The sequence below is a fragment of the Sinohyriopsis cumingii genome, chromosome 1, assembly GCF_028554795.1.
Source record: "Sinohyriopsis cumingii isolate HCF-2022 chromosome 1, ASM2855479v2, whole genome shotgun sequence".
Taxonomy (NCBI): Eukaryota; Metazoa; Mollusca; class Bivalvia; order Unionida; family Unionidae; genus Sinohyriopsis; species Sinohyriopsis cumingii.
The window spans coordinates 125,894,684-125,922,640 of NC_142961.1; the positions used below are offsets into that span (position 1 = coordinate 125,894,684).

The following is a 27,957-nucleotide window of genomic DNA, read 5'->3' on the forward strand; positions in this document are numbered from 1 at the left end:
TCGAAAAGGAGGTGGAAGAGGAAACGGTCATAGTTCATTATTTACCTAACACTTCAATATCTCTCTCTCTTAATTCCTGCTCCATTTTTTTTAGAGCTGTACTGAAATCAAACTCTTTAAAAGATGCCACCTCAAGTTGTATAAGATTAATCTGTGAATTATTTCTGAGCATACTCGCTTCTTTATCTGTGTATGAATATTTTTCTGTGCTTCCTTCTAAAGGGCATATGCATGGCTAGTTTTATCAGCTTGAAAATGTTGGGGAACTGATCCCATTCTTTATACATACCGGTGGCGGTAAAGATGATGTTGATGACAACCACGATTATTTTCTGATTATTATTGCTATTAAGTACTTCTTTTCATTTGGGTTTTTTAAATACATTTATAGCTTAAACGAAATGATTGTTCTGATTTAAAGCAACATCTGACTCTTTCAGTTGTGAGTCCAGCATGCTATCTACTGAGCAATGATGGCACCACAACATTTTGATAGAAAATACCACTTCATTATGGAAGAAAGATCCACAACCCACAACATTTTGGTAGAAAATACCACTTAATTATGGAAGAAACATCTACAACCCACAACATTTTGATAGAAAATATCACATAATTGTGGTAGAAACATCCACAGCCCACAACATTTTGATAGAAAATACCACTTAATTATGGAAGAAACATCCACAACCCACAACATTTTGATAGAAAATACCACTTAATTATGGAAGAAACATCCACAACCCACAACATTTTGATGGAGAATACCACTTAACAAGAAATGCAAGTAAAATGACATCCGTGAACAAAAATTTAATAAATGTGACTTCTAACCTAGTGTATCTAAAACAGCCATTTCAGGCTAGAGGTTTTGTTTAAAGTTGAACATTTTTTCACTTAATTATAAGATAGGTAATGAAAAAAATATTGTAAGAGTAAGTGAAGATGTTAAAATGGTATGTTACACATATTTCATGTTGATGAAAGCTGTATGCATAATCATATTTCCACTCATTTAATCTCTCTCTCTCTCTCTCTCTCTCTCTCTCTCTCTCTCTCTCTCTCTCTCTCTCTCTCTCTCTCACAGACACTGTACAAACTTTAAAAATACTGAGTTTGGTCTGTGTTGTGCTTTGCAGCATGTAGGGAGGCCTATGAGGAGACAGAAGAATATGATGCCTGTTTGATGGGGTGTAACAGCCAGATCCCATTCTCTCTACAGCGTCAGCAGGTAATTATATCACTGAGTAACTCTAGACTGAGTAAACTTAATACTTAACTTAAACTTACCTTCTGGATATATGAATGTGCTTTGTAGGTGCCATGGTTTAAGGGGTGTACAGTATGTTAACATATCAAGTTTTATGCAAATTTGATATGGTCGTCCTATAGAAACTAACTTGTTAGATAATCATGCATATTTCATTACCCAGTTGTTTGATTTTTTTTTATTATGTTGGTAATTATGTACATAATGACAGAAATGCACTAGTGTGCTTCTTGTAACACAAGATTTGTTTTCATTTAAATTTATTTTGGCCCCAGGTGGCCAATTAGTCTAAAGTGATTGCCTTGACCGTTCATTGCCATTTCACCTGTTGGTTTGAGCTTAGCCTATGTGGGTATGTGAGAAAGCTTGTCAATAGCTTCCATTGGGTTGGTGGTTATTCCTGGAGTTTCCATGGGTTCTTCCTCCACCAGTTATACTGTATAGCTGCCTATCGTGCTTAAAAAAAAGGCATTTAGCCCACAACATTTTTATAGTGAGAAAAGTTGTTCCTCTTCTGTAGTTGTTTTAGATGGTCATTAGGTTAAACTTAAGTTATTCTACCTCATTTATTGTATATACTGACTTGTAAGTCAAGTTTATTAAACCTAATTTATTGTATATACTCACTTGTAAGTCAAGTTTATTAAACCTCATATTGTATATACTCACTTGTAAGTCAAGTTTATTAAACCTAATTTATTGTATATACTCGTAAGTCAAGTTTATTAAACCTCATTTCTTGTATATACTCGTAAGTCAAGTTTATTAAACCTCATATTGTATATACTCACTTGTAAGTCAGGTTTATTAAATCTCATTTATTGTATATACTCACTTGTAAGTCAAGTTTATTAAACCTAATTTATTGTATATACTCGTAAGTCAAGTTTATTAAACCTCATATTGTATATACTCACTTGTAAGTCAAGTTTATTAAACCTAATTTATTGTATATACTCATAAGTCAAGTTTATTAAACCTCATATTGTATATACTCACTTGTAAGTCAGGTTTATTAAATCTCATTTATTGTATATACTCACTTGTAAGTCAACTTTATTAAACCTAATTTATTGTATATACTCATAAGTCAAGTTTATTAAACCTCATTTATTGTATATACTCACTTGTAAGTCAAGTTTATTAAATCTCATTTATTGTATATACTCACTTGTAAGTCAAGTTTATTAAATCTCATTTATTGTATATACTCACTTGTAAGTCAGGTTTATTAAACCTCATGTTGTATATACTCACTTGTAAGTCAAGTTTATTAAACCTCATATTGTATATACTCACTTGTAAGTCAAGTTTATTAAACCTAATTTATTGTATATACTCGTAAGTCAAGTTTATTAAACCTCATATTGTATATACTCACTTGTAAGTCAAGTTTATTAAATCTCATTTATTGTATATACTCGTAAGTCAAGTTTATTAAACCTCATATTGTATATACTCACTTGTAAGTCAAGTTTATTAAACCTCATATTGTATATACTCACTTGTAAGTCAAGCTTATTAAACCTCATTTATTGTATATACTCACTTGTAAGTCATTTCCAATTTCTGGCTGCAGAGATCCAGATCTTCTGTCATATAATACACTGGCAGATCTGTGTCTGTCAAGTTTGTTTGGAGTAATAAGTAGAACAAATAACACAGACACAGATATGCCAGCACATTGAACCAGGCATGCCAACCCTCCTGTTTTTTGTGGGAGACTCCCCAAAATCAACCCACCTCCCGCACTCCCACATTATTATTTTTATCTCCGCATAAAACAAATCGGGAAAATTTTGTTTCCTTTGATGAAAAATGTTATGGAAATTCCCCAGCATGTAAGACCGGAAGTGCGCAGAAGTTTTTGACAAGCACGCAAACTTGAATCCATATATTTGGTGATCTCTTCTACAATGTCTAAAAGAAAGGGAGATTTAGACGAAGTTGGAAAGTAAAAAAAATATATAATTTCTTTCAAAGCTTCTTGTACCCTTGAATTTTCATGGAAGTGATAAACATACAGCATTTTGCAAGACGTGCAATTTATGTTTCACTGTTACCATTGGCATGCGCGATGATTGTTATCGACATTTCCAGTCACAGAAGTAAATTTTTAATCTTACTGTTTATTTTTATGGCCTTAATTGTATGCTGCAAATTGTAATTTGAATGCTAGCATCAAAATTATGATTATCTTTAGTGAAATTAGGATACACTGATAGATTGGTTAAATCAGGTACAGTTGAATAAACAACAATGGAATTGATACATCCGCAGATAATAAAAATACTAAGACTTCATTAACATTATTATTATTATTATTATTTAGCCATAAACCCGAAACTGTACTTTAACAATTTAGGTTTATCAGCTCTTTCCTAAGAACTGCATCTACTTGCCAAAGATATATAGTAAGATTGGGAAGAGAAACAATTACTTAATTGTGCCTGAAGTTTTAATAAAAAGTAAGAACATTAAATGCAATTCATTTTTGCGAATGATTGCAATTTATATTTTGTTATCTTTTGTTTCTGAGTCAGTATTTTAAATTTCATGTACATTCACAGGTACTTAACATTTGCACAGACAACGAGAAACACTCAGGATGTGTCAAATTTGTTCAAACTTGTGCATTCATCCCTTGAAGAAGCTGTGACCAAAGCTGAAGCACTTTTTACTGGGTTTCTCATTGAACATAATATCTCTCTATCTGCAGCCAATCATGCAGGTGCCCTTTTCAAGGCTATGTTCCTGCATCCATCCCATTCAGCATACAACATCATTAAAAAATAGCAGTGTGGATGAACAAAGACAACATGTATTGTTAAGGAACTGGCAGCAGCTTCTACAGAAACTTTAGTTTAGACAATGAAAAGTGGACCATTTAGTATTGCTACAGATGGTAGCAATGACAGGGTAGACAAGTTATATCCACTTGTTTTTCACTATATTGAAAATGGAAATACAAGAATGAAACTTCTAACATTAATGGAGTGCACGGAAAAGGGAACAGGGAAAAACATCTAAAATATGGCTGACAAAAAATTTGAGGAAAAAGGCATCCCTTGGAGGAATTGCATAGCATTCACCACATACAATGCCAATGTTATGATAGGAATGAAGAGTGGTGCCTATAGATATTTGCTGCAAAAGCAGCCAGAGTTGTATGCAATTGGTTGCATTTGTCATCGACTCCACTTGGCTGGTGAATGGGCTTGAAAGAAGCTTACTGTTAATGTAGAATCATTCTTTCATGACATTTACTACTGCATGGAAAAGAGCACCAGTAGGATGCATGCATTCATATATTGCCAAGAAGAAGCAGGTGTTGATATCACTAAGGTGTGCAAGCATGGCAGTACCAGGTGGCTGTCTCTTGGAAAAATGACAAAATGGGTACTCAAGTAGTGGGATCCACTTACAACCTTCTTTGAGGCAGAGTGCAAAGAGGAGAACTCTGCCAGTAAAGAAGTCAAAACAAGACAAAGTGTGGAAGCCAATCACTCTAGGAAGCAGAGAGTTCTGGAAAATTTGATGTCCAGGACTTTTAAGTTGAACCTTCTCTTCTTGGACTTCATCATTCCCTTTTTGACAGGGTGAAGCTTGAGCTGCGTCAGAAGAACCAATGATCCACAAACAGGCTGCTCAGATAAAAGAGCTTATTAAGCAGATTATGGCCATGTTTTTGAAACCCTCTGCCATGATCTACAAGGATACAGAATCTGTTGACTTCTGGATTGGATACAACATCAAGAATGATGAAGAAATAATGATTGGTCAAGCAGCTCGGAGCTTCATGCAGGAATGTAAACTTCCTAAAGAAAAGGCTGATTCATTCTTTACCTCCATAAAAGCCTTCATTACAGCAGCATGTAACTCTAATTAAGCATGGAAATGTTTGAGAACCTCATCTTAAAAATGTGGTTGTAGCAGATGTGACAAAGAGGCCCTTCATCAGCTTCGCAGTGCTGGATTTCCTTGTGAAGCGGTTTCCAGTAATCATGCCTGCAGGAGCTTCACTGCATCAGCTGCAGAAGCAGTTTTCTCTATACCATGTTGAAGAACTACCTGATGGAATGCTGGAGCCTAATTAGCAGATGCCATGGACCAGACTTGGATGAAGATAGCATTGGTCAAGCAAAATTTGGACTTATTGCCAAAGTGATGAGCTATATTCTCGCCATCCCTCACAGCAATGCATCCTGTGAAAGAATATTTAGTTTTGTGAGGAAGAATATGACTGACTTCAGGATCAGTATGAAAACTGAGACACTAGAAAGACTTCTTGTTAAACAAGAAGGTATTGTTTGCTCAGAGAGACAGTAGTTTGACAGAGTTATGCTTAAAAGATGCAAAGGAGCAAAAACCATGTCTCGACAGGAGTCGTGTTAATTGATGTTCTTCACTGTTAAGTTTTGTTCAGTCTGTTATTTATATCTTGTTTTTATTATCAAAAAAAAAAACATTTTAGAATTGAATTAGTATTTGTTTATATGAAAATCATTCACTTTTTGTAAACATGTTCAACACATTTCTCCCTTGATGAAATCCTCCCAGCAATAATTGAAATCTCCCTGAAAAAATTTCAATATCTCCCTTGAGGACTCTCATTGGGGTTGGCAAGTCTGCATTAAATAATTGCATATCAGTGCCGATGTTGTTTGCATTTGGACTTTACTTCATTTTTGTATTTTAAAATGATCATGACAATTAATGCAAATTTAGACTTATCAAAATGCAAATGATTTTCTTTCAGAGCTTTGGAAGATAACATACAATTTCTGGAGGTTTTTGTCCCTTTTTTTTCTTCATCCTGGTGGAATTTTGGTGCACTTGCACTTAACTGATTAGTCTGTGTTTAAAATTCTTCCTTAAAGCTGTTCTCAGCTATCACTTATTTGAAATAAATGGAAACATTTTCGTGGTTGATATGTATACCCCGTGGAAGAGTCATTTTCATGAATATTAGTCTCATGGCATTTTCTAGGTTGAAACAAATCAACAAAATATCCATGTGCTTTACCCACTGATGTTCATGCACAGCGTGTACAGTGGCATGTTTGATCAGATGTTCCAACAGATGACATACACCTGGTCCAAGTTCTTCAAGGAAGCAGATGGCACAATTGTCATCATCCAGTCTCAACAGCAGCGGCCCGTGTACTTCTACACAGAGATTCTGGATGCACCAGAGGAGGAGGAGGGAGAGGATGGTATGTATGGGATTCAAGTGAGAAGGCTCAAATTTTCTTAGTCACATTAAGGTAGATTGATAATTAACAGAATTACAGAAATTCATGTTGATGTCATTAATTTTGTACAAGATAACAAGGTGATAGAAATTAAGCTGGCCCTTACCAGGCAGAATACTTGGTAAATAACAAATCATTGTAGTATTCCCTTGTTTAAATTATTAAAATATTGGAAATTTTCATAGTTAGAATAGTCGTAATGAAAAAGATATAAAATTTTAGGGCACATCCAGTATATTTAGGAAATATTTACTTGATGAAATTTCTTCTATTTAATCCTATTTCTGTTAAAGAATTCAATTTTACTCATTTCTTTTAGGAAAAATCATGGGGTTATTTAGAATGTAATTGTTGTGATGAAATATTTTTATCAATTAAAGCCTGAGTGGTGAAGGATCAGTTATTATAAACAAAACATGGGGTTTCCAGCAAGAATGTAAAGTTTTCAGATTGTTTATATACTGTTGGGGAAATAGCTGTGCTGAATTTCATTCCATTTCTCCATGTTTGACATATTGGTCAATTAGATTGTAGTGGGTTTTCTCACCCATATGACAGATAAAGCTGTTTTGCTAACTTTGCTTTTCTTATCCAGCCTGGTTTTCTCACTCTGGTCATCTTAGTCATGGTGTCCAAAAGCTAGGAACTTCTTTCTAAAAGAACAAAGCCTGGTTGTCTTCTGCTGCGCCTGATGGATTTGTTATAAAATAGAACAACAACAGATATATAACAGAAAAAGAAATTCACTCATAAAGCAACTTAAGTTCTCCAACTTAAATATTGCACCATACAAAAACATTTTGAAAGAGATGGACACACACACAAGCACACAAAGTCAAGCTGTTATGCTAGAAACTTTAGTTTGTTGCACACAGCATGGCAGATTTGATCCTATCTGTAATTCAGTAAATTTTCAGGTCAGCAGCATTTGGATAAAAGTACCTAATTCATTTTAAATATTTCATGTGAAATGAATTATGTACTTTTAGGTACATTTAATGATGGTGACCTGAAAATTTCCTGAGCTATAAATATAAAATTTGCAATGCTGTGTTGAATGAACTAAAGCAGAAAACACTGTTCGAGACACACAGGGTATACACATCACACTGACTACAAAAATTCAAACTCTCTCGAGAGCAACAGCAAAACTGGCAACAACCAGAAATGTGTCATGTCAGACCTGCATTCATTAGACTTTGTCAGATACCCCTAAACAGCCACAGCTGAATCAAACTTTGTGCTGTAATTGCAATGAAACTTCCAGTACTTGCTAATCAGAGTTGTTTATTCATCAGTCCATACACTATTTAGCAAGAAAATTTCCATGTAGCCTATCATTGTACTAGTAATAGCAACACTTGCCATATTTCCAGGGTATAAAAATTTCAAGTAATTAGAAATCTCCTCAGTCCCTACACACTTCATTTGAACTGCGAACCCAGTATTTAAATGTATCATATCATTGCCTACCATAGAATGTTTTCCAAATTAGAACTGATGAAAGTTAAATGAAATATGTTAATCGCTTATTTTAATTTTCGTATGATATTCATAGATTAAATGTAATAATACTCTAATAATATTGAATGCTTTTATGTTTCTATATTCTTATGCATATTACTTATGTACTTAGGATCGACAGTTCTTCACACTACACTCATTAACATATTCTTACTGATGTGGAGTATTTCAGAACAATAGTATGTGATGTGGCTCGAGATGCAATACTTCCAACACATAGTCAAGAAGCTTTTCTTGATTATTTTTTTCTAAGAGAAGCATATATAGCTAGATTGTACTTGAATAATCGTTCAGATTTTCGTAAGTGTACAAGACCTGATGACCTTTATATAAAGTCAGGCAATAATAGTAGGTGATTAATGCAGTATGCGTTGAATCTGCTAACTATATTGTAAAAGTGCAGGGTTATTTTAGTTTAGTTGGAAAAACAATTCGGCGAGAAAAATGATCTAGGTTGGTATTTATACCAAGACAAGGAAATCCAAGTTTTAGGGTAACATTATTTGTCTTCCCAATCAGCAGAGCCTTGTGGTGCGACAAATAATATAAGCCCTTTACTGGGATTTCCTTATCTCTGTGCAAACTCCAGGATAGATTATATTAATCTCAGATGCAATATCAGCTAATGTTTATAGAGAGCTCAAATGCTGAACACTTCAGAGTACTATGTACTAAAATATCGGGGCCCCGAGTGGTCTAAAGCGCTGTCCATTACAGATCACTGCCATCTCACCTCTGTCTGCGTGGGTTCGAGTCTAGGATTCAGCTAACATGGGTATGTGAGAAAGCTCGCCAGTAGCTTCTCGTGGGTCGGTGGTTCTTCCTGGGGTTGTTCCTCCACCATTAATACTGGCCACCATGCATAGCCTATCATGTGCTGAAATATGGCGGTAAACCCAATAACAACAGCAACAACTAAAATATCAATGGAATTTAGTGAATAACATTTTTTTATTTATCTCCCTTGAAGTTCTTTTTTGATTTATCTCCCTTGAAGTTCTTTCTAAATAGCATTTAGATCCTTCTTCATGTAACATTTCCCATCATGATGCTTCATCTTTCTTTCTTCTGAACTTTCATGAAAGAAATTTGCCCAGACCCATAGAATTTATGTAGAATTACACAAAAATCACTATAGGATTAAATGATCATGGTTGGGTATTTATCAATGTGTAAACTTTACCTACTCAGTCACAAAGTAAATAAAGTCCGAAGGACTTTATGTTAACTTTGTGAGTGATTAGGTAAAATGTACACATCGATAAATACATAGCCCTATCTTTGCTAGGCAAGAGTCATTGATCCTTTATACAGTGATATGGGATAGAATGTCATAGTGGGTCATGCCAGTGATAGATTGTTGTGATCATTAATTTTATTTGTTCAAAACAATGTGGTGGTTAAACCAGGATATTTCTTTTTTTTTATTGTTTGAAAATTAAGCACATGTTGTTATAGCAACTTTGTTTTTGCTTTCTACGCATTTTGATCTTCCAAAAGCAAAATCATGTCCATTTCTAGCGAGATCCCTTGTTTGACAGATGACCCTGACCTTTAATAACCACTGCTGTAACATGTTGTCGAGGTGAAATGCAATAATTCCTGAAGATTGGCTTGTAAAGCCTACCACATGTCTTTGTCTGCAAAAGGGTTGAGTGGTGGAGTGCAAGAAAGTCCGCAGAATTACACTGCTTTAACTTAACAATGGTCCATTTTAATATGTGGTTTGTAAATTTTGATTGGAAATCACAGGAGTGGGTGGGTAGGTTTTTGTTGTTATTTGGGTTTAATGGGTTGATACAGATACAACTTAACATTAAATGACATGGAAACAGGGAACCAAAAGTAGTCTGCAGAATTTATCAATGTGTAAAAACTTCCAGTTCAGTATCACATGACTGTTTACATGCAATCAAATTGCAGAAAATGCGTTCATTTCATAAAAATTGGAATTATTGTATTTTAAATTGGTGTAACACGGGTAAATTTACTCTGAGAAAAGTTTTAAATGTCACTGTTTGAGGAACTTTGTAAATATCAGTTATTGATCTTAAGTTTAAGTTAATATTTCCAGTTTTTGTACAATCACTGGCTCTGAAAAGTTTAAAATAATGTAAAGAGTATCATTTAAGGTAATGTCAAGAGTCTTTGAAAATATGTCAAGAGTAACATATAAAATAGTGCAAACAGAATCGGTTAAAATAATGTAAAGAGTATCGTTTACAATATTTAAAGAGCATCATTTAAAACAATGTAAAGAGTATAATTTAAAATAATGTCAAGTGTCTTTGAAAATATATCAAGAGTAACATATAAAATAGTGCAAACAGAATCATTTAAAATAATGTAAAGAGTATTGTCTACAATATTTAAAGAGCATGATTTAAAATAATGTAAAGAGTATAATTTAAAATAATGTCAAGTGTCTTTTAATATTTGTCAAGAGTAACATATAAAATAGTGCAAACAGAATCATTAAAAATAATGTAAAGAGTATCGTTTACAATATTTAAAGAGCATGATTTAAAATAATGTCCAGAGTATCATTTGCAATATTTAAAGAGCCGTGATTTAAAATAATGTAAAGAGCATTATTTTAAATTGCATCAAGAGTATCTTTTAAAATATGTCAAGTGTATCATATAAAGTAATGTCAAATCATCATTTAAAATGTTGTCAGTAGTATTATTTAAATTAGTATCAGGAGCATCATTTAAAATAATGACAAGAATGTCATTTAAATTAATGTTGAGAGCATCATATATGATGTAATAAAAATTTTGTGTTTATCCCATTCAACACTACAGATTGGTAAAAACTGTAGACTGGTATTCCTGTCTCACATACATGTCTCTTTTTGGCGATAAATTCTCTAATTGGTCAATGTCTAGGATTCCCCTATAGTAAATATTTTAATTGTACATTGATTCATTTGCATACTATTTTATGCATTGTGACTTTAAGGTAGGTTCTTTACAAGAATGTTTTTTTTCCCCAATCTATAAATGGAAATCTTCGAAGTCACTTAAGTACATCCAAACTGATGCACACGTCTGATGATGAATTTGAATTATCTGGGGATGAAATAATTGAAAATATTGGCAGTTTTGATCTTGTAAAGATAAATCAAAAATGAGAGGGAACATATACAACAAGAATGGTGTGATGTTGTTGGCAGTAGTGATGACATTGAGGAATTTGAAGGTTTTGAACTCGCCGATGTGGATGAGGCACCTGAATTTTGTCAGTGGACAAAACCTCCATCGGAATGTAATCACACAGTTTCCGAATGTGTAGGTCCAACACAAGTATTTGATGAATCAGGAACACCTCTTGAATATTTTTAGCTACTTTATAGCAACTTTGTGTTTTCAGAAATAACAAGATTTAAAAATACCAGTGCACACCTGAAGCGATAGACTGACCCAAATCAACACAAAGGTGTTTGGACTGATGTCACATTATCAGAAATTAAGACATTTTATGGCCTGTTGATATTGATGGAAGTTATGAAATTCAACAAAGATGAACTGTATTGGTATAAAAGTTAGAAATTCTGGCTTCTTGGATCAAATTTCAGAGAAACTATATCATGTGACAGGTTTGTCCAGGTAAAACGCTACCTGCATTTCAGTGATGATACCAGTCAAAATCTTCAATGTGACAAATTGAACAAGATAAGATTCATATTAGACCACTGTCATAGGCAATTCAAATTAGATTATGTTCCAAGAAGAGAAAAATCTGTGGATGAAGCATCATAGCCTTTAAAGGTAGACATGGAAATTAAACAATACATGAAAGAATCCTGTCAAGTTTGGCATCAAGTTATGGGTGGTTGCAAATGCAGTGTCAGCATATTGCTACGATTTTGAGGTCTGCCTTGGGAAAAATGGAACTCTTGTGAACAGAAATCTAGGTTTGGCAGCCAGAGTAGTTATTAAAATTAATAAGACCTTTTCAAATGAAAGGCATTGTCATCTACACTGACAATTTTTACACCAGTCCTCAGTTAGCAGATTACCTTTATCGCCTAAATACCTACCATTGTGGCACAGTGCACACAAATCGAAAGGGATATCCAAAGGTCTTAGTCTTGTCAAATGCAGTTGCAAGTCGCCTAGCCAGAGGATCGTCAGACTGGCTCATGTGTGGTCCAATACTTGCATCTTATTCGAAGGACAACAGAATTGTACACTACCTGTCATCTTTCCATGCACCTGTCAAACCTGATTTGACCACAGCATGGAAAAGCAAAGACTGAGAATGTGCTTCCAGCAACACCAACTGTGCTCACCTATGCACAATAAATGGGAGAAGTAGACAGGCTAGATCAGAATTTAAGGACAAATCGTTCCAAGAAGTCTGTGTAGTTGGACCAAAAAAACGAAACGAAATTGAGAGAGCAGTCGTTGTACAGTGTCTATGTCATTGATGGAACAGTCATTGATCATAATCTTCCTAATAAAAGGAAACGGGACATGCTGTCATTTCGTCTTGATGTTACTCATACACTTATTGGAACATTCAGGTACAAGCACTCTTTCAAGCGTCACTGAAGTGAAAGCAACAGTGACACTAGACTTGATGACAAATGCTATTGGCCAACAAGTGAAGGTGGATCAGACAGATTGTGCACTGTATGCAGCAAGAAACATCACAATTATTTGGCAAGCCACCCTGGTACATCAGTGAGGAATAACCCTTACAAAAGGACCAAAACAACAATGGCTTGTGAGAAATGTGATGTTCACCTGTGCTGCAATGCTTGCCGCACTTGCTTCCATGACTATCACACAAAAGTATAAGTCTGGCAATGATATTTGGGCCTGCACAGGTGTGCATGTACATGTAAATGATGTGTTTATCAAAGAACTACCTTGGATATTTGCTAAATTAATCTGGTTCACAGTCATTCACAGTCAGAACATGTTTTAATTCATACTTATTTCCATTGAAATGAACATAAAACCTTGTATACTTCAGTTTTTAAATACCTGTAGAAATGTCATTAACACACCTTTGGATTTGCTTGAATTTTGAGATAACATTGCATTTATTCAAGCCATGATTTGTAAGAACACAACATTGGATTAAAAACAGACCACATATTACTCTTTAAACACTTGATTCAACATTTTATAGAGAATACAGTGAAATTTACCTCTAACTTAACCTTTTAATTTACCTGTATAATTATCTGTGTGAGACCAAACTTGCTTATGAGAATATTTTCAGAACCCTGAATTTGTACTCTTCACAGTGGTACCAAATATGTTGCCTACATTTATTAAGATCTTGAAAGTTACTTAGTTTTGAATGGTAGTCTTTCCTTTGTGGTTACTTAGTGGTGAAAGGGTTATGAGAACTTTTTAGAATTTCCTTGAAACTGAGACAAGGTCAATTCCCATCCTTTCATAGAAATTCAGTATTTGTTCCCTGGCAGTGACCAGTTGTATATACCCCTGCTTCAAAGAGTGGATGCATATATATGATTCACATTGTTGTATATTTTCCATTGTTTGTTTTTTTATATTGCTTAAAATTTTGTGTCTGGCCTCTTACAGGAATACTTTTTAATTCACCTTTAACCATAAACTTAACACTGAGGACAAGTCCTGTAATATTGAGGACAAGTCCTGTAATGAAGGTTTGTCATGCACCAGGACTGGATCAATGTGACAGACTTGCTAGAAGTTATTGAACACTGATTGATAGATAATCATTCATGCTCTAGAAGCAGTGTCAACTTAAAAGCTTATCAAACTGTTGTACTCTTATAAAATTTACTGGTGATTTATCCTCACTGATACAGGAGAGATGATGCTTCAACCCCAGTAGCATTGGTATTGGCAAGGCTAGACAGCGGGTCAAAGTTTAAAGTTTTGATTATGGCTGATATGAAGAAACTGTACATTTATGTATCTCTGCAGGGGGGTCATTGCCATATGCCAGAGCTTGTTTAGCCCTTTTCTAAAACCAATTTTGTTATACTTTTTTGGAAATATATGGAAAAAAGTTTGAGGTTAATCTTTGTGTTTAAGCTGTTTTATTTTTGGTTATGTTGTTTGTAAGACCAGATGGCCTGCTGTTCATTAACTGTGCATTAGCACAAGTTTGTTATCTTTCTCCTCCTTTACTACTGAGAAGATGGGAAAGCCTGCCAGTAGCTTCTCGTGGGTCAGTGGTTCTTCCCTGGGTTTTCCAGGGTTCTTCCTCCACCAGTTATACTGGCCGCCATGTATAGCCTATCTTGTGCTGAAAAATGGCGTTAAACCCTAGAACAACAACAACAACTACTGAGAAGATCACCATGAAACTTGACACATGCATTGATCCCAAGATTTAGTTGATCCTAGTGCGCCTTGCACAGCCAATATGGAATTTTCAATACAGCACTTCTTATGATGATATCTAATTAACCAAATGCAAAAGGTTTGACGCTAAATATGAAAATCTTGAAAATATTGTTACTCCTTTTGAATGTATGGTCATATTGATGTGGACAGTTTTTTCCCTCCAGAGCAGATGATCATGTAGAGATTAGGTTTTCACCAAATGACTTCTTGGCATATCTAGTTTGTACTGAATCAAAATGTGCTGATTCACTACTGATAAACTGAATATTACCAGTTATTCTGGCACTTTGTGGGGAAAGTTTGAAGTGAAAGTTTGCCATTTAAGGTTTTGTTATTTGTAGGGTCATGCATATTAGTGTGGTTCCCACTTGGGGAGAATGAAATTGTCATGCAAATGGGTCACCATGAACTGCATTTTATTATTCAGTGACCTCTTTGAGTACTACATGATTACATCAAATGTAGGCTGTTTGACTTACATTTCATGCTTACATGACTTTGATCTATGCCACAGGTCACTTTCTCAAGCAGTCTTAATTGTTGGGTTATGTATCTTTGTGGTGTAACAAAAATTGGTCACTGTGACCTAAATTCCATGTTTTTTTACTTTTCTCAAATTGTAACTTTGGGATAAGTGTGTAGTGCATAAGGGGCTTTACAGGTAAATGTCTGTTTATTGATATTGGTGAGAAAGATTCATGTAAATCAGAGTGCTTGGTTATATTAATTCATTCTCTTGTTCTGATATATGTCGACATTCCAAGACAAAAAGTCGTAGTGCCCTTAAAAGGCAAGCTGTGATGAGAACAGGGTTATTTGATGCTAAGCTTTCATTATGAAAAACATTTTTAAGAACGTCATTGCCTACATAGCTAGATTTTCCATAGAAATTCAAACAATTTAGTTGTCACCTAATATGTGTACAGGTGGGGTATGCTGTCTTCTGACAGCTTGTATTTCACAAGTTGGATCGCTCCGGTGGCCTAGTGGTTAGAGCATCTGCCTTGGATGCAGAAGGTCGTGGGTTCAATCCCCGACCGAGTCATACCAAAGACTTACAAAAATGGTACTAACAGTTGCCTCGCTAGGCACTCAGCATTAAGAGGTTAGTGTTAGGACTGGTCTGCCTGGTGTCAGGATAATGTGACTGGGTGGGACATCATGATGCCCCAGTGCTAGACATCACTATAAACTGCCACACTGCAGACGTTGTAGCGATATGACTGAAAAATTGTTAAAGCTACGTTCAAAATCCAAAACACACACACACACATTTCACAGGTTGGAGACAATAAATCAAGCCATTTGAGCATTGGTATTTTTCTTTAACTTTGTTAAGTTGTACAAAATGCAGTAAAACAAAAATGTGCCTCTGTTTCCACAATAAAAGTACACAACGTGGCATCTGTTATGTACTAGTTGGTTTTGAAATCTATTTACCTTTTTTAAAGTAAAATTAGGTAGAAGATAACTTTTATACTTCTAGGTGGACTTGCCGAAAAGAAAGTAAGTTTTAGTACAAACAAATTGTCATTTTAAATCATTTTAGAAAAACTTTCCTTTTGGATGATAGAAAGACAAATTTATTTGGATCTAATTCCAACAAACTGATGTAAATTCCTAAGCATTTAAACATTAGAAAAGACATTTAATGGAAGGGGACAACAGCAAAACTGAATAACATTTCCAAAATATTAGTCATATCTTAAAAATAGCTGAAATGTGTCTATCCAAAAGTATGCTATCCTCTAATTATTTCTGATACCCTATATACTCACTTTTAAGTCAGATCAACTGCAGACTGCATGGACCCAGATCACCATTGCAGAATTCACTGGTAGATTATGGTCTATATGTTTGTTCTACTGATTCCTCCTATCAAACTGCATATACCCTGATCTGCCAGCACATCATGTAATATCAATATGGGTCCATGTAGTTTGCTGTTGGATCTGACTTATAAGTAAGTACATGTGATATTCACATAATTTCAGAGTACAAGACCGTCAACTATCCTGAGACTATTCTTGAAGCCCTGGATAATTCAGCCACGCCAATACTGAAAAACTCCCAGTTGAAATCCCATCAAAATGATGAAAACGGCGATTTTGTCAGCCTCTCAGCCCGTGAACTCCAAGAGATGGAGGACTCAAATGATTGGTTGTCATGTGTGGCGAAAAAATCGGGTTTGCCTCGCCTTCTCCTCAGCATCCTTTTGTTGATGTGTGCCATAGCCATGATCTGGTTGTGTCTCACAGCAGCAGCTACAGCACCAGATCAGAGACTCTTCAGAAAACCACAGGTAAATATAAGTTTAGTATGTACCTTGATTAACCAATGACTGGTCAGTCCTGAAAAGATGTTCAGATAATTTTATTTCTTATGTTAAAGGTTATATATAGAGGCCCATCTTTAAAATTTGTATTGACTGCTCCGGTGGCATAGTGGTTATAGACTCGCCTTAGATACAGGAGGTCATGGGTTCCAACCCCAGCTGAGTCATACCAAAGACTTATAAAAATGGTACTTGCACCTGCCTCGCTTGGCACTTAGCATTAAGAGAGGAGTGTTAGGACTGGTCGACCTGGTGTCAGGATAATGTGACTGGGTGGGACATCATGCTACATGTCTGTGACATGATGTCCCAATGCTGGACATCGCTATAAACTGTCACCTTGCAGGCATCATAGCGATATGACTGAAAAATTGTTAAAGCTGCATTCAGAATCAAAAACACAACACAGATTTGATATTGAATATTCCATAAAATTCTAATGCATAATTTATGAATTATTGTATTTAAATGTGAGACGTTTGAAAAAGTTGGTTGAGGTATTTCCTTCCTCGTATATGTGAAGTAACATTTCACCAGGAAGGAGGTTATTTCTGCATGCTTTTCACCAGCAGGTTACCGATGTGTAACAGCGGTAAGCATGAGTTTTACTGGTTCACAAAACTTCATATTCACTACATCAAGGTCTGTAATTATTTTATTTCTTTATTTAGTGCAAAACTCTGAAATATAATTTGTTACAGAATTGTACAAAAGTTACTTCATCTGCGTGATGTCACTAATTATCCCAAATCATTTGATATCTCATCACCCTATTAAAAAACTATGTCTCAGAGGAACCCAGTAATAGATTTGTCTATCATTCATGGCCTTCAAATTTTATTGCGATATCTTGAAATATATGGAACTTCAGATATATCTTGCTGCTTCAAAAAAATCTTATATAGATTTAAAGTGGCCGAAACGTCTTGTCCTATATATATATATATATATATATATATAATTACTTTTCTATATTGACTTGAAGTATTGTAATTTTCAGTACAAAAAAATGTTATGTTGATTCTTCAAGACAAACTTTTTTGTAGCAGATACGAAATTGAATCCATTAGAAAGCAGAATATTTCATCAAGGTGTTTATCAATAAACAAAATATTAAAACCACATGCTAATTTGTTTTTCTTTTTCAGAAACTTAGTATAAATGGTGATCTTGAGGTGATGAATGCCATGTTGTCACAGGGACTCAAGCCAAGCTACCCACAAGAGACAGCTGAAGTTTACCCACTTCCAATAAAAATAAAGATTCAGCAAGTTTAGTTGCTGTGTTTCAGATACAAGGATTGTATATTGACATGTACAGATTCATTTTCAACCAATAAATCAGTTACCACTTGGTCAATGTAGCTAGATGGATACTGATTGTTATTTCCAAAGTTAAATTTTTTTACAGTCATCAGAATTGTAAAAAATATTGCTAAAAAATTTATTTAAAAAAGTTGAATTAGTTCTTACCTTTCCTTAGCTTGAGGTATTGAAAAAGAATTTTAACATTTTGATTTTTTTTTCTCATTGAAAAGCTACTTCAAGTTGCTTGCATAAATGAAATTACTAGTATAAATAATTGATTAGAAAAGTTAAGCTGGATGGGAGTTAGATATTGACAAGTGTCCTTAGAAAAAAAATCACGTAAGTTGATAAATGCTATCTTTAGAATAATAAATTTTATCTTTAGAAGCTACTTGTGGCATGTAGGTTTTTGTCCTTTTCCTAGAAATTAAGTCAAAGACTCCCGCCTTACAATTCTTTTCAGTAGAATAGATTTTCTTATTTGGTTGAATGTGACTTTGTATTTGGAAATACACTTTGAAAGTTTCAGAATTCCATTAAATTACATGCGTAATGATCATATTTTGTCTTTCATAAATTTGGTTGTACATTTGTGCAAGTTGTGTTGATACGACATTTTCTATAAACATAATTTTGATAAAGCCATAAGTTCCTTTTGGCATCTTTGTTTTTCATCTGCTTAAATTGGCTTTGGTATTTATCTTTTTCTACAAAGTTCAGAATCTCTGCAGACTCTCATCACTATAACTCAGAACATAATTAGCAGAAAAAGGTACAGGTGGACTATGTTTTTTTTTCTCCAGCACATTTGTGAATTATGGGTATCATTTTTCCAGTTATGACAGTAGTTGCAGCATCTAAGCTTAGATTCTCTGTGATTGTCTGTGTTAATAGGACTTTTTTTTTCATTGGGGTATATACTGGTGCACGAGGCACAGGCAAAATACCCAATTCCATGGATCCTTAAGTAAAAGAGAATCATTTCATACTTGTTCTCAGACTTTGTAAATACTTAATTTGTATTTGATAAAATTTGATTTCAGGAAATCCAGATTGTGTCATATGGAAAGTATTTGTATTTTCTTCTATTTGATATCTATGTCCATTTTGGTGTCACTTGCTACAAATACATAGACAAGTATTTATTCTTATGATATGACAGTCACATTGTCACTTCATTGTTGATGTATATTATGAAATTAATGATGGTTTATGTGTAGCTAGTACTTTCAGTACACCATGAATCAATCAGCATCAAACGTATTGGAGGTTTTTTTTTACCTTGCTCCAATGCTTTACGATCGGCTTTATATTCTGTAATGATCAGCAAAAGTTAGCATTCATTTAATAATGATTTGGCTTAAAAGGAATGTGAGCACAAACAGTATCCTCAACAGGCTGTAGTTTACCACAGGTGAAAATATTTAAACGGGGAATTTATTGAACTGCAATCTTCTGTATGTTTACCCTGATTTGGGTTTTAAACAGCAGCTCTTCATACATACAGCAACCTATATAAACCACTCACTCAACAGAATTATCAATTATGACCCTATAAAGGATACAATTGTAGAGGGGAGGTAAATTATGTAGATAACATTAAGTGAATTGAAAAGGATAACCTGGTTGGATATTACTGAAGGGTGACCACATAACTTTGCACGATATTAAAGAAAGGTGGCCGGATAATCTTGTTTGATATTACATGAGTGTGACCAAAAATCTAGCTGGATATTAAAGAACGGTGACAAGATAATCTTGCTGAATATTAAAGAAATGTGCCCATATAACCTGGTTGGATATTAGATAAAGGAGACCAAAAACTTGATTGGATTTTAACAACAGAAGAACATTATTGGATTGTACTTTATGCTTCTGAACTCAGGATTCATAAACTTTTCTCATTTTAACTATATATCACGAGTTTGGTCTGACCCCTTCCATCATAAAACTTTACTCAGTATTTTGAGCAACAGTTTGTTACACTAGGCACAGAAACATACTTGAAATGTGCAGATATTGCCTTTTAATTGGTAAGATTATATTTGAACAAGATTTGGAGTCGAGAAGAGTTTCATAACAGGTGCCCAGTTTATCCCAATTCTGTTTATATATTTATATTTATACATTTAAGATGGTAATTTGTAATGAATGTAAACAAGTTATAGACAAGTAATTCACCATTGAACCATATCCAGCCAGCAGATTTATTCAGCACCCCCATCACCCTTGAACCTATTTATATAATAATCAGATTTATTCATGAACATATTTATCCAAGAAATTTATTTAACACCTTTGAACCTATTTATCCAATAGTATTATTAAACACCTTTCAATAGTATTATTAAACACCTTTGAAACTATTTATTCAATAGATTTATTCAACACCTTTGAACCTATTTATCCAACAATATACTTGAACCTGTTGAGTTAGTAATGAAATGTATTCACCCATGAACCTATTTATTGAAAAGCCAGATTTAATCAATGTTCATAATTGTAGTACTTTGCATAGAGTTAAGAAGTTTTTACTGTAATTGTGTTTTCTGCTCTCTGGCAAGAGTCTACATAGAGTTAAGAGGTTGAACTGCCATTGTGTTTTATGCTGTCTGGCAAGAGTCTACACAGAGTTAAGAAGTTGAACTACAATTGTGTTTTATGCTCACTGGCAAGAGTCTACACAAAGTTAAGAAGTTTTGATTGTAATTGTGTTTTCTGCTATCTATTATTGGTCATGATTTCAGTTGTGGGCATGAGTGTAATTCATTTGTTCAGTTTATAAATTAATTCTGGAGATATTTGAATTTTTCATTATACAGTATAGCCTCCCTTAAGCAGTCAGCCAAAAGATAGTACGCTTTTTGCTATTCAAGGGAGATGGTTGGTAGTTGGAAATAAATTATACAGGCACAAATTAAAGGAAGGAAAATTAAAAACTGGATTGAAACGAAATGCAAATCATAGAAGCATGGAGGTCAGATTGTATATAAGTATCAATATCTATTTCTTGGTGATAATAATCTTTATTTGGTATGGAAAGTTTTTTGGGATAAATTACTTGTAAACCATCTTCAGTCTCGACTCTTTGTTTATTTTTTTGTTTGCAGTCCATTTGTTTAATGGCTTAATTGTTTGTACATCTTAGCCTTGGCCCAAGTATCTCTGTTAGTGTGTGTGTGTGTGTGTGTGTGTGTGTGTGTGTGTGTGTGTGTGTGTGTCTATATGAATAAGTCAGCATAAGTTGTTTTTATAAAGGTAAAATATTAATTACACAGACCAGTGATATGATCCCTTAATACATGTGTTGTTTTGTACGCATTTTTGAGTTCTCAATACAATCATTTATATGCAGACAAAATCTATATCTCCTTGTGTGTCCAGATAATTGCAGTTTATTGAACCATAGTTCAGATGACATTTATTTCATTAAATTCTTTGGGTTTCTAGTTGTTCTGGTGAAAATTATGCATTTTTGAGTCAAAATCTTATAGAAAATTTTAACTCTGGTTACGAAGTTATCAAAGATTCATGAATATGGTAATTGAATTTTCTCTGTGAGAAACTGTGAAAAAATCAATCATATGGTTATTTAATTTATCATAGATTTATGTTTGAAGCTTTGAGAGGAGAATGTTTGAAAATTGAGAGGAATTGGATGTAAATGTCACAAAATAAAACTTCTATTTGGTTCAAACAAAAATAACAATAACGTGCACACTGAAGCATTTATTGCTCATTACAATATAGTGAATTATAGATATGATATAGCAGGTTTTGTATCCCAAAAGATTAATTATAAACTAGGTTTTACTGTAATGTTGAATAAGCAATTTAAATTTTCTGGTAAGTGGTTTTTTTTTTTACTTGTAGATTTGTCCATTATGCAGTGAAACTGTTCTGAATGGTATGTAATGGACACCTGATTACAGAGGATACAATTCATGAACCCCTTCTTTTATTTTATGTGCATATTGCACCAGTCTTTAAGGATATTTTGGGTTCTTTGAAAGCCCTTTTTCAAAAGATTTCACCATACTTTCTAAAAGAGAAGAAAGGTGTGCAAATCTTGAGAACACACTTTTTTGTTCACACAGTTTCATGGTCTGGGACATTTTTAACATCACTAGAAAGATTCTCTTTACATAGTGATTTTAAAAAGATAATCAATAAACTGTGCTTGGAGTTAAAGTTGTGGCGGTTTGAGTTACTTGGGCATTTTTTTTTATTTATTTACAAAATTCTCCAATGAGAAGCTGAAGGGGCCAGAGCTGTTTTCATGAGTGGGACAAGGAAACGTACTCTGGAAGAATTAATATGTTCTGTAATTGCTTGAAAAGTACCAAGATTTTGGGACTAAGGTATATGCAAGTATATGATATTGAGAGAATGAGTGTTTGATATTTTCTGTTTAGAAATTATGTGTGGTACATAATCATATTTTGTGGGAATATAAGAAGGTTTTGAAATATATCATTTATTATATAGCTTACTTACACATTAAATGTTTTTGTCATTGTTTGTGCACAGTGCTACATGTGTTTTAGGAGAAAACACACACAAGTTCAACCCAAGTGTGGAAAAAACGGGGTATTATGGTTATAGCTTGTTGTGTTCTGTAATGTAGCATAAGATTTTTTATTTTCAAGAGAATGGAAAACTGTCTTATGGTTTTTTAAAAATAAAAACACGTGAAATACACTGAATACAGGTTCATTGTATTATGAAGCTATAGGTTCTGTGCAGCAGAGTGCAACTGAGGTTAAAGGATCTATCTAATTGCATATTAGTGTTTGCGTAACTGTGACGAGGTTCATTTTAATTATTAATTTTGTTCCAACACTTCCTTCTTGCTATTTGCTCTATATGACTATAACCAACACAATTTAACAAACATACCATATTACAAGCAAAGTTACATACTCTTCTCCCAGCCGTCTGTATTAGACCTATCAGACAGTGTGAAGAAAGATGGGAAAGCAGACTTTAAATAGGTTACTATTGAAATTCTCTATTGTCCTAATGATGTTCATTGTGTATCAAATGGCTTGAATAAAAGAAGGTATGATTTTGTTACATATGATTTGGAACTTCAAGTAATTCTAATTTGTTCCCATATTATGGTATTGCTTTGGTATTTTAGTCCAAATCTTGTTCACCCTTTCCTTTAAGGTTTTTGCCAGTAACAGAAGCAGCTGTTGGAATTTGCAGCATGTATCAAGAAGTCCTGTCTCTTAGCTAGTAAATTGTCAGGGTGGTGTGATTATATGGGAATTATAATCAGAAACTATGTATCTGCAGGCAGGCATTTTGCCTACTTTAAACTGCTGTCCATCCCCCATTTCTTATTTAAATCTACTCTCCACCATGTAAGCTTTTGTAGTCCCAGCTTGTCATGTATTAACATTTATCTCTTTTAAAAGGTCTGCAAATTGATGGAATATTAAGACCAAATGGCCATTTGATAATAATCAGGAAATTGTTTCCTGTTTCACATATCAGGCTTTTTTATTTTTTTCACTGCTATGCAAAGTGGTCTCATTACAAGCAGTGATTCTGAGATGGACCGATATTTGAAGAAGGTAACATGAAGAACTTTGCGTTTGATCTTGCAGTCACTGTGACCAACCTTTGCATGTAACTTAACGTTACTTGAAAATCAGATAAGGTACATCAGCACTCTTTAAACTAATCATTTGAGGAACCCACTGACATAGTGCCATGAACTTTTATGAGATCTTGCATGGTCTCGATTTTCAGTGTTGCTAGACATGATGGTAAACTTTAAGGAGCTGTCTAGTTCTTGCACTGTTTTAAGTATGTGTATCATGTAAACTTGAATAAATTATTAGTTAGTGCTGTTTTATTCTAGTAATATAGACACAGACATGTAAGTTAATGTATTTACCTCAGTGTAAAGTAGAACCAAATGTGAACAGTTTAGACCCAGAACTACAGTTACCGAATGTGCTGTTTGATATAAGTCTTTCTTACATGTTTGATAACATTTTTAGATCAAAAAGTGTTGACCATATCTGTTGGTGCATTTGTTTTGTCGACAAATATGGGTCTGTGTTCTGTGCAGTTGGACATCTGCTAATGTTCATGCAAGCTCAATAATGTGCTCTAGATGAATTGCACAGCTTTCTAGGCATTCTTAAATATTATCATAATGTTGGTATTTCTTACCTTGGAATTTAAAATAAAACCTGTTGTGTTATTCATTTGAAAGTTTTAAATGACTTGAACTATACTGGATTTACCTTGCTGGCATCTCAAGGACAGTTCATATTTAATTTTTGAACTAAACTCTACTGATTTTAGTTTGCTGGAACTGCAAGGGCAGTTCATAAGTAATTTGAATTTAACTATATTGACTCTGTGAGGCTTGGGTTTTTAGGGCAGTTCATAAGTAATTCAATCTTTACTGATTCTGCCTTGCTAAAGCCTGTAGGGCAGTTCATATGTAATTTTAAATTAACTCGACTGGTTTTATGATGCTGGGGCATCCATGACAGTTCATAATGTTTAGTAAGTCGTGTATTGTATATATTCAACATACATGTTTACCATGATTTTCAAGAATGTCACAATTTTTTCTTTTCTTGAATGGTTGAGGAACTGATATGTGGGTTTAGACATTATTAGTATTATTCTTCAGGTGTAGATGAGAGTTAAAAATAAAGAATTAAAGGTAAATGAATTGAACCTTGTTGGAATTTTATTTCTTCCATGTGTTTAAATCTTTTCTAAATCATAGGTACTTGCATACATGTGATATAATATTGATTTTCCCAGACAGCCTTGTTTCTTTGCTTAAGTAATTTTAGGACATCTTATGATTTATTTCCTCTAAAAAGAGCTCAGATAACAAGCAATTTTTTATTTTATGTAGGAGTTGATAAAACTGTTCAGATTAAAAAATGCTTGACTTTGAGAATGCATTTTTTTTTCTCCAGTGACCATGCAATTGACAGTTAAAGAACCGAAGATACTGTAAATCATCTACCGATTAATTAATACATGAATATGCAGGGCATTTTGTTTTAGCCGATACACAATGGTGAAAGACCATTTCTTAACTTGCATTGAAATTGGGTATTAAGAGGAAATCATGTTATATATCAATTTGAAATCATGTCATTGACTCAAGGTATGTATACAGGATAGTGACACCCTCACTTGCCTGGGAATCAGCTATACTGTCTTTCGTAAAATGTAGCTCATTAAATTTCATTCAGATTCACTACTGTGATGAGCATACAATTAAATTTTGTTTATATTTAGTGAAATGTGACTTGGTTGAAGGAAATGGGTGAAGTTATTTTCAAGTTTGACCTTTATCTTTCTGGTTAAATACCCAAAGTTCTGAACTTTGAAATCAGAAAATAGAAAAGCAATTTTGGAAATATATTTAATGCAGTTCTGCAGCACAGGAAACAAAATTTTCCTGCATTGCATTTATCACATGTATTTACTTGATTGATTGACTGTGAAACAACTTGCTTTATTAATATTTTGCACTACTTGCCTCTCACTCTCTCTCTGTTGGTGTGTTTATGTAACAAAACCATGTGAAGCAATTATATTTATGTATCTTGTCAATGCAAGATTCAAGGTCATATACACCAGCTCACAGACTTCTTTTAGCATGTGTGTGTATGTGCATTTAATTTATTGAAGGTTCGTTGAGTCAAGGACACTTGTTGTAGCTTAGTTGGTAGGGCATCAGACTCATAATCAGAAGGTCACAGGATCAATGCCTGCTCAGGCCAACCAGGGATGGCTGCCTCAGTTTGTCCTTGGGAAGGGCATATAGCTCATCTTTCCTCAGCATAATATGGACAGCAAAGTGTTCCATGTGCTATTTAAACCATCAACCATCATCTTGTTTTTTGTTTTAAACAATATTTTCAAAATTCCTATGCCATATGAATGGATCATTAGAAAAATCAAAAGATCATGATGCAATCCAAAATTTACATTTGCTGTTTTTGTAAAAGATTCATCAGTCTGTTTTGTTTTATAACAGTGTCACAAGAAAGCAAAGCATCAGCAGTCACAGTCTTTGAAAACCTGCTCCTCTTGCACCATGTTAACAGTGTATCATCTTCAGACTTTTACTTCAATCAACAGATTTAAGGAATATCCAGAGGGATGAGTGGCTAAAACATTCTGAGGTCAAGGTCACAAGGGACAATATAATGGGATGAACATGGTTATTTTGGGGTTTTGGCCGCATCTTTTTTTACCAAAACAAATGCTATTGGGGATTGCACAAAAGTTTAGAATCAGACCTGGATAAATATAGGGATTTACAAGTCAGGGGTCAAGGTGACCATGGTAAATTTCTAAGTTTTTGAAATTAGCAACTTGGTAAATACTGGTCTATCTTTATGGTATGTCTCAGTACATCATTCATCATCAGTTGTGTATTTGTTGCTATTTTCTCCCTCTTCTTAAAAACTGTTGGGGCAGTTTAAAGAAAACCTGGCAAGAATGCTCCCCATGATATGCTCTATCAAATTATTGTTGTGGTGGCCCCTGCAGCAGTAATGTGGTTTCCGTAGCAATAAAAATAGATGACTCATTTTTAGCTTCTTTTCTTGAACATCTGAACTATTTTCAACTGGACTTTGTTCTGAAATTTTGTTTCGACATGCACCATCAGAATGGTGTTCAGGGTGAATCCACTAGCAAATAGTGTGGCTTCCATAACAACCTGGTGGAAAATCTCATTTCTCACATGGCAGAAAAGTTAGGACATGTTCTATCCAAATTGTGCCTATGGTGATTCCATTATTAATGTTGTGGTCTCATTAATAAAGAGGTGGAAAACTAATTTTTTACTTTATAATGGTTGAGCCAATTTCAATAATATTTGCAGTGTTTGTTTAGCACATGCTTTATCATGATTTTATCCATGGTGATTCCTTTTGTAATGGTGGGGCCACCAAAGTAACCATATGAGAAACCTATTTTCAACTTCTCATTGTCTGAGCCAAGTCTGATCAGACTTTGTATGATTATTTCTTAGGACATGCTAAATCAAAATTGATTCCAGATCACTCCCTTTGATTCAGTCGCTCATTTGATTCAAAGTAACAGGAGGAACAAGTGCTTGCTTCACTTTCAGCACTAGTGGTTATGATCCTGACTGGCCAAGTCATTTAAACAGTCATGCTACACGTAAGCGCCTCATGCACCTCTCGTATGAGCACATCGGTTTATGTTCAACAGTTCTATACATTGAGTGATAGCTGTAGCTGCAAGTGATGCTAGGCACAGCCAAGATTGATAAGCACACATTTATAACGAGGTTGGATGGCTCACATAGGTTAACAAGCATGTTCTAATGGGAAGTGTTTCATCTTGGACTATCCATGTTGTATGACCACATTGTTGAACATATTCACTGACCTTGGAAACAAGATCTGTCAACACAGACGGAGAGAGAGCCATCTGCCCTCCTAAACTCAGAGGAGGCACAATCAGTATCGTTGTAGTAGACAACATCGATCATAATCCCAGTTCAACCAATGCAAATGACTCCTTTTATTGAACTGGAATATGTCTGTTCCAACGTCCAAGTCATGAGATCAGTGTAGTGTAACCAGCTGTCAGTACTAGTTGTGACCAGATCCAAGATGCTGCCAAATAGACTGTAGCTCATATACCAGTCATACACAAGTGTGCTATCCATTGTTCTGTGTAGAAAAGAGCCACATTTCCCAAAGCTAGTAGGTCTGAACAAAGCAGACTGTCAGCTCATCCCTCTGGCCATGCAGAAAGAATACAGATGGCTGGACTATGTGTTGCAGGTGGTGGACACTGAAACACTCCAGAGGTCTCCAGAACTGCACGTCCTGCCTGACAGCAACCACTCACTGTAGCAACATAAAGAAGT

General features: G+C 34.4%; 1 protein-coding gene across 1 annotated transcript in view; it reads left to right on the forward strand.

Moving 5' to 3' along the window:
• Positions 1–24,758, forward strand: part of LOC149807826 (transmembrane protein 59-like) — a 39,699-nt gene extending 14,941 nt beyond the window's left edge. Inside the window, exons 3-6 of the mRNA XM_089971045.1 lie at positions 1,140–1,231; positions 6,261–6,486; positions 16,403–16,710; positions 17,892–24,758. Coding sequence (XP_089827171.1) covers positions 1,140–1,231; positions 6,261–6,486; positions 16,403–16,710; positions 17,892–18,020 — 755 coding nt within the window. The 3' untranslated portion in view covers positions 18,021–24,758. The remainder of the gene's footprint in view (positions 1–1,139; positions 1,232–6,260; positions 6,487–16,402; positions 16,711–17,891) is intronic.
• The last annotated feature ends 3,199 nt before the right edge of the window (positions 24,759–27,957 follow it).